This window comes from Andrographis paniculata, unplaced genomic scaffold (assembly GCF_009805555.1).
Source record: "Andrographis paniculata isolate CXL003 unplaced genomic scaffold, ASM980555v1 Contig86END, whole genome shotgun sequence".
Lineage (NCBI taxonomy): Eukaryota > Viridiplantae > Streptophyta > Magnoliopsida > Lamiales > Acanthaceae > Andrographis > Andrographis paniculata.
In genome coordinates, this window is record NW_026137624.1 from 3,883,155 (window position 1) to 3,890,069 (window position 6,915).

The window sequence follows — 6,915 nt, forward strand, 5'->3', positions numbered from 1 at the left end:
ATAATATATCTCAAAAAATTCCGAGACGACCCTGCTCTTGGCATGCTCCTTAGCTACTGTTAGACTGGTGAGACCACTCTAAATTCAATAGTAGAACACCATTTGTCTTTTACGCCATTGTATTTAACATTAACAATATTTTTATATTTATATTTGTATAATTTATTTTACAAATATCATTGTATTTGTATTATAAGAGATTAAAAAATATAGTGTTATTTTCTTTGACTTGTGTGATATTCTTTTTATGGAACAGAGAAAGTTTAATAAATAAAATGATCGGACCGCCGGTTTGAACCGGAGTTAGCAGTTTGAAAAAGACACAAACCGAAACCAAATTTCGATTTGAGTCCGGTTTTGTTTTGAACCGGCGGTTTGGAACCGGATGGGTAAGTCTCTCACACAGACACAGCTTCAAAGCCAATAAGTTCGACACGTGTCACTTGCACACATCACACGTACGATTAGAGTCTCCGCCTATTAAAACCCGAATGGGAAAGCGGTTCGGCCCTCGCTTTAATATCCCTCGGCGCACGTTAGCATCAGCCCCTTCCTTTCTGGGACCTTCGATTTTTCGATTTTTGCCGTTCTTTTATCTGGCAAATATGTGCTAAAGATTTGTTTCTCCCAAATTTCCATCAAACCCTATCGCTCCTTGCGCCTCACATCAAGCTTGACGACGCTATCGTTCAGATCCGTAATTGTTTTCGTGAGATCCTCGATCCGTCGCTCTGATTTTGGTGGTTTCGCGTCCGGTTTCCTTGATTTTGAGGTAATTTTATTCGATTTCCGCGAAGTTTTACTTTTTCTTTTTTTTTTTTTTTCGGATTTTCATCGGGAAGCATGGCGTTATCGCGATTTTCGCCGTATATGGATTATTGTTGAAGATCGTTTGAAATATTGGCGAGTTTCCTCGCCGAACGGCAAGTATAAAAGGGTTGGTTTGGTTTTTATTTGACATTGAGTTTTGGTTTAACTAATATCTTGAAATGATCGTTAGTTTATTTCTATGTGAAATCGTGGAGGACGAAAAGTGATGAAATGTGTTTCAAATCAAAATCAAACAAAACCCAATTCTTCGCTTTAAAAACTCCATTTTTTGTTTCGGGATTATATGATTTAGAAAGAAACGCGGTTTTTGGCGTGGCGGAGATTCAAGCAGTTTAGAAAGGGATTGAGTTTTATCGGTTGATTGATATGCCTTGATTTTAATTTTTTTTTCTAAATAATTTTATTTTTAATTATTTTGCTGTGTCGAATTTGATTCAATTGCTGAATTTGAAGATCTGAAGGTTGGCGGGGTCAGGTTTGATTTTCCTGAGAAAGAGTTTTGAAATTTCTGTTTTGAGTTTCCTCTTGCGTTTGAAGTTTCCAATATGTATGAGCAAATGTTTTTGTGTAAAGATTGATACATTGTTATTAAAGAAATATATTCTACAATTGAATTCGATGTAATTATGATTTTGGTTGTCTTGTTTGGGGGTTTGGATTTTGAGTTGGGATTTGAATAGTAAAAATTTTGAATTTGAATAGTTGTATGATGTGATATAAATAGGTGATGATGTGATGTTTTGAATGTAAAATTGATTTTTAGTATAATATAAAAAATAAAAAATAGGTGTTTGATTTGATGTTTTTTGGGGGAAAATTTTGGATGAATAGTGAGATTTGGACCAAATCTCTCAACCGAACACACCCTTAACAAAAACAATTTCTGAAGCACATGTAATTTATGGTTTTTGTAATGATTCCATCAGGTTTGTGGACTTGGTTTCTTTGCAACCACTGTCCATATCTCCCGCCCTTGTCTAAGGATTATGAGTGCAATGCGGGGATATGCAAGAGATGTAAGCAACCATCGAACTTACAAATTTAAATTTTGGTGTAACAAAATCTCTTTTGAGTATTGACACTTTAACCTCTTCAATTCTCATCTTGCATTTCTTTTTTTTCATTTTTTTTAATGCATGACAGGAGTATGAAAACTGGGATGAGTATGAAGAGGATGGTGATGAGTATGAAGAGGAAGAAGGTGGTGACGATGGATATGAAGAACCAGAGCAGCCTACACAGGAGCAGCTAGAATATCTTGCACTAAGGCAAAAGCTAAAAGATTCAATAAGAAAGCAGAGGAAGAAGGAAGCAGGGGTGACAAATGCAAATTCTCGTGACAAAACAAGTACATTGCGCAAGGACAAGTGAGTTCTATAATTCTATTACAATATGGTTATTTATGAGAGTCTTAAGTTTGTTTCTGATGTCGGCTTGTGTAATTGCAGCTATGGTTCCTTCTTTGGTCCTTCGCAACCTGTTATTGCTCAGAGAGTGATTCAAGAAAGCAGATCCTTGCTGGAGAATCCTGATTTGGCAGCCAAAATAACTAAATCTCATACTACTGTACGTAAGGAATAGTATTTTTGAGTTTCTTTTGTAGATATATCAATTCTCTGAATGTCACATGTTTTGCACACCTCCAATGCCTCGATTATGATATGGTTGGGTGATCTAAAAATTGTAGCTCCGTTAAATGTTAGTGCAATTGGATTTAATAATAACATTGATATTGGTTTTGCTAGTAGTAACTTTAGTAGGTAGTAGTAGTAGTAGTAGTAGTATGTTGTTCGAATTAAAAATTTATCTTTGATTTTGAAATTTAACATTTGGGACACTTCTTTGTATTGTCCTTTTGAAACTTTCCTTCGGTTGAAATGGATGTTGTTCTAAATTTGAGTTGCATTTTATTTTCTACAGAATAAGAAGAGCTCTGGGGGGTCAGCTGCCCATGCCCCACCTAAACCTCAATCAAACTCTCGGCCAACGGTTATGAATGGCGTAAGTATAGATTACTTAACTTGTCTTTATATCTGTTTTTTTTTTCAATTAATATTGATATCTCAATCGTTGATGCAGGTGAAGAAGAAAGTCCAAATGCTAAAAGATACAAGGGACTATTCGTTTCTATTATCAGAAGATGCCGAGGTTCCGGCCCCCTCTAAAAATCCTCCTCCTAGAACTGTATCGACCCCCAAGTCTGGTGTGAATCTGCCCTATGCTCTCTGGTTTGTTAACTTAACTATTCGATGCAGTTGTATTTTTATCGAGGAAACTTATACAGGTTTTTTGGTGGACTTGAAGATGCACGACCAGCTCAAGTTCCGCCAAAAACCAAACAGGTGGTCAATGATCGTGGAAGAGAAATTCCTCATTCCCGTGATGTAAGGAAGCCAATGGTTCCAAGCAACCAAAACAAGCCTAAAGTCGGGTTCGAGAGATCTAATGGCAAACTACCAGTAGAACCAAGGAAGCAGCAGTTGGTTCACAATAATGGAAGTGGGCCCGGTCGGCCATTGCCCCACAAAGGAGCTCCTTCGAAGACTTCTGTACCTGCTACAAGGAAAATCACCCCTCCCGTTGCCAAACACACTGTGCCTGGTTCACAGAGACCAACCCCTTCATCCCAACATGCCCCTGAACGTAAACGACCATTGTCACAAGTGCAGCATAGCTTGCAAAGACGGAGTCCTCCTCGTGGCCAGCCGTCTGTTGTGAATAAATCATCAGTGCAAAGAAAGGAGTATCATGAAACGAGCAGGCCAAAGGCCTTGACCAAACAGCCATTGCCACCTTCTAGAGATCAGGTATGAACTACCGTTATTATTTGTTAGCTCTTAAAATTCTAGGTTATAAATTCGTTTTGTAGATTTAACTTGCTTATACTATGGGGGCTGCAGCAGATGAGGCGACCACCTCCGAAACCTTCAGCTCCTCAACATGAAGAGAGGCCCAAACCGAAACCTAAGAGGAGGCTTGATGATGATTCTGATGATGAAAATGCGATAAATATGATAAGAAAGATGTTTGGGTAATTAATCTTAAACCTGAAAGCATTCGATAGCTTTAATGAACTATGTGTTATATTTTTCAAGTGTCAGAGCTAACTTTCTCATTATTTGTTGTTTTGCAGGTATAATCCTAACAAATTCCGAGACGATGATGATGTTAGCGACATGGAGGCCGGTTTCGATGATATTATGAGGGAGGAAAAACGAAGGTCAGTTCAAATTCAGTGTGTATTAACATATTTAGATTCCGTTTTTTCGTGGTTATTAGTCATTGTTTACTCACTCGTAGTAAGTTTTAACTGTTGTTGTATATTAATTTCTCTTTGTATAGTTACTGTTACATCGAATTTCTTCCAATTTGGTGTTAAAAGAATAGCTTTTAGAGATCCAATCCGAACTGAAATTGATATCATGTTTCCCCGGTTTGCTTTTCAGTGCAAAAATAGCTCGAAAGGAAGACGAAGAGCAGCTGCGATTGATCGAAGAGGAGGAAAGACGGGAAAGAATGAGATTGGCTAAGAAGAAGCAGAAGGTTAGTCGATGACGATCCCGTAACAAATAAATATCTGAGCTCCACTTGTTCCGGTTTTCTCGTTAGACCTAAAAACTTAACTTTTATTGCCAAGAAGGTAGTGGGTAGGGTGGTCTTCTTGTTGGGGAGTAACATAGATAGATAATACATCATTCATGAAATTTGGATTGACAAAATTTGCAGATGATTGTAGTGTTTGATTTAATCCATCAATTCAATTCCCCATTGTTTTTATTTCTTGGCCTGTATGTATGTAACAAATTCATAATTGCAAAAGTAGCACCAAGTTTTAATTGTGCTGTAATCATTTGTGTTTTTTTATGAGTTTGGAAAAAAAATTTGTTTGGGTTTGGTATGAAAATAATGTTTGTGATGTTTTTGTGAGAGAAAAAAAATGTATTTTCTTGGGGAGAAGAGTCATAGTAAAATTTGAGAAAAATTGACTAAGGGTGTGTTTTTTTGGGGGATTATTCCAAAAATATACTATTCATCTCATTTTTTTCTTCAAAAATATCAAATCAAACACTTATTTTTTATATTATACTAAAAATTAATTTTACATTCAAAATATCACGTTAATATTTATTTATTTCAAATTCAAAATTTTTACTATTTAAATCTCAATTCAAAATACAATCCCAAACAAACACACCCTAAAGAAACATACCCATGTTTTCTACTTTTGCTTGTTTTTCGAAAGTCTGAGTAGCCTATCTTCTATGCCAAAACCCGTTCTATGATTATTTTTATACGTTAAAAATTTATCAAATACTTTTTTAAATAAAAAAACTTAAAATTGTATATAATTTACAAAATTAAAATATTATATTAGAAATTAAATCAATTTGAAAAAGTGTATAATAAAAATGGAAAATTTGATTAGTAAAAAAATATAATAAATAATTAAAATATATTTATATAAGTGTTTTCTTTTTGCGATTTCTTTTACCTTTTATAAATGATTACAATAAGAATAATAACAAATAATATTAAAAATAAATAAACATTAAATTTGTAAATAAAGTATGAAAGAAATACCTTAATTAAATAATATTTCACGACTCTATAAAATTCAAAATTTTAATTTGATCAGATGATTTTTCCGTAATCATCTTTTTTTTTTTTTTTATTATCTCTGTATTCCTTTTTATAATTTTTTTTTCTTGTGACTATTACTCCCTTCGTCTCAGATACCATGTCACGTTGCCGTTACTGTCCGTCTTACATACTATGTCACATTCTTTTTTTGAAAAATGATTACACACTTTAATCTCATTTTAAATTTTTTAATTTTATTTTTTTAAATTTTAATTAAACTAATTAGTTATCTTAATCTTAATTTATAATTACTTATATTATAGAATAATTATTTTCACTAATACATTCTTAATTATCTACTAATTACACCCCTTCTAAAATACCGTGTCTACAGTGTAGTAGACACGGTATCTGGGAATGAGGAAGTATTATGTAAGAATATTACCATGAACAAAAGAATACAATTAAAAAAAAAAGTTCAAAAATTTTAAAATCTAACAACTTATAAAATTAAATGTCATATATATATATGGAAACCTTAATTTTATCTATATTATTATTATTTATCATCTATATTATTATTATTTATCATCTCAATCATTCGTAGTTTTATTGAATTAGCTATTTATTATTCTAACAAATTTTAATTAATTATTTAAATTTAATATTTTAAAAAATAAAATAAAACATCAAAATTATGAAAATGCAATAATTAAATAAAAGAGAACAAAGGGGGTATTCTTTATGGATTCTTTTTTAAATGAATTCTTTTTTCATAATTATTTTGCAAGTGTTGGAAATTGCTGTCGGTTTGATAACTCAAAATTTTAGATAGCAGGTTTAACTGAGATGGTCGACATGGAAATTTTAATAGGGATGACGGTTTTATCCTAGATTTGGTAGATAATTTTTGCCCCACACTTTATCATATCTCATCACCTAAATAAAAATAATAAAATATACATTTTTCTCTCCATCAAATCGTCTAATTTCTAAATTATCCTACTACAAATATTGTGTCTTATTTGGAACGGAGGGAGAATCAAATTAAAAATTTATTTTTTTATTTATTATATTATAATAAATTAAAATTTACATTCAGAACATCAAATTAATATATATTTATATCACATTGAACAACTATTTCAATTTATAATTTTACTGATCAAAATTAAAATCCAAAAGCAAAATCTTATAAGTAAAGGCACTTAAAATTAAGGAGCTAACGAACTTGTTTAAAATAATAATTTGAAGAATTAATATTATATATTGTCAGATTATTTATATTATTTGAAAATATATAATTTTATACTTTTGCAGCCTCATTGGTTTTTAAATTTATTTTATATTATTGTATTTTTCAACTCATTATTTTCTTTTCACCAGTCAAAGTTTTGTGATTAAGATTTTTGAAAAATATTTAATATTTAATTTTACATTTCTTCCCTCGTCCCGATTTAATGATGTTCTTTTTTAGTAAATTAAGTATAATTGCATTTTATT

General features: G+C 32.1%; 1 protein-coding gene across 1 annotated transcript; it reads left to right on the forward strand.

Moving 5' to 3' along the window:
• The first annotated feature begins 524 nt into the window (after positions 1–524).
• On the forward strand, positions 525–4,678 carry LOC127242286 (uncharacterized). Its single transcript, XM_051261766.1, has 10 exons — positions 525–772; positions 1,758–1,847; positions 1,975–2,198; positions 2,280–2,397; positions 2,752–2,832; positions 2,911–3,034; positions 3,136–3,638; positions 3,732–3,862; positions 3,965–4,051; positions 4,278–4,678. Exons 2-10 carry the CDS (start codon positions 1,818–1,820, stop codon positions 4,384–4,386), a joined length of 1,407 nt encoding a protein of 468 aa, XP_051117723.1. The 5' UTR covers positions 525–772; positions 1,758–1,817; the 3' UTR covers positions 4,387–4,678.
• Positions 4,679–6,915: the final 2,237 nt, after the last annotated feature.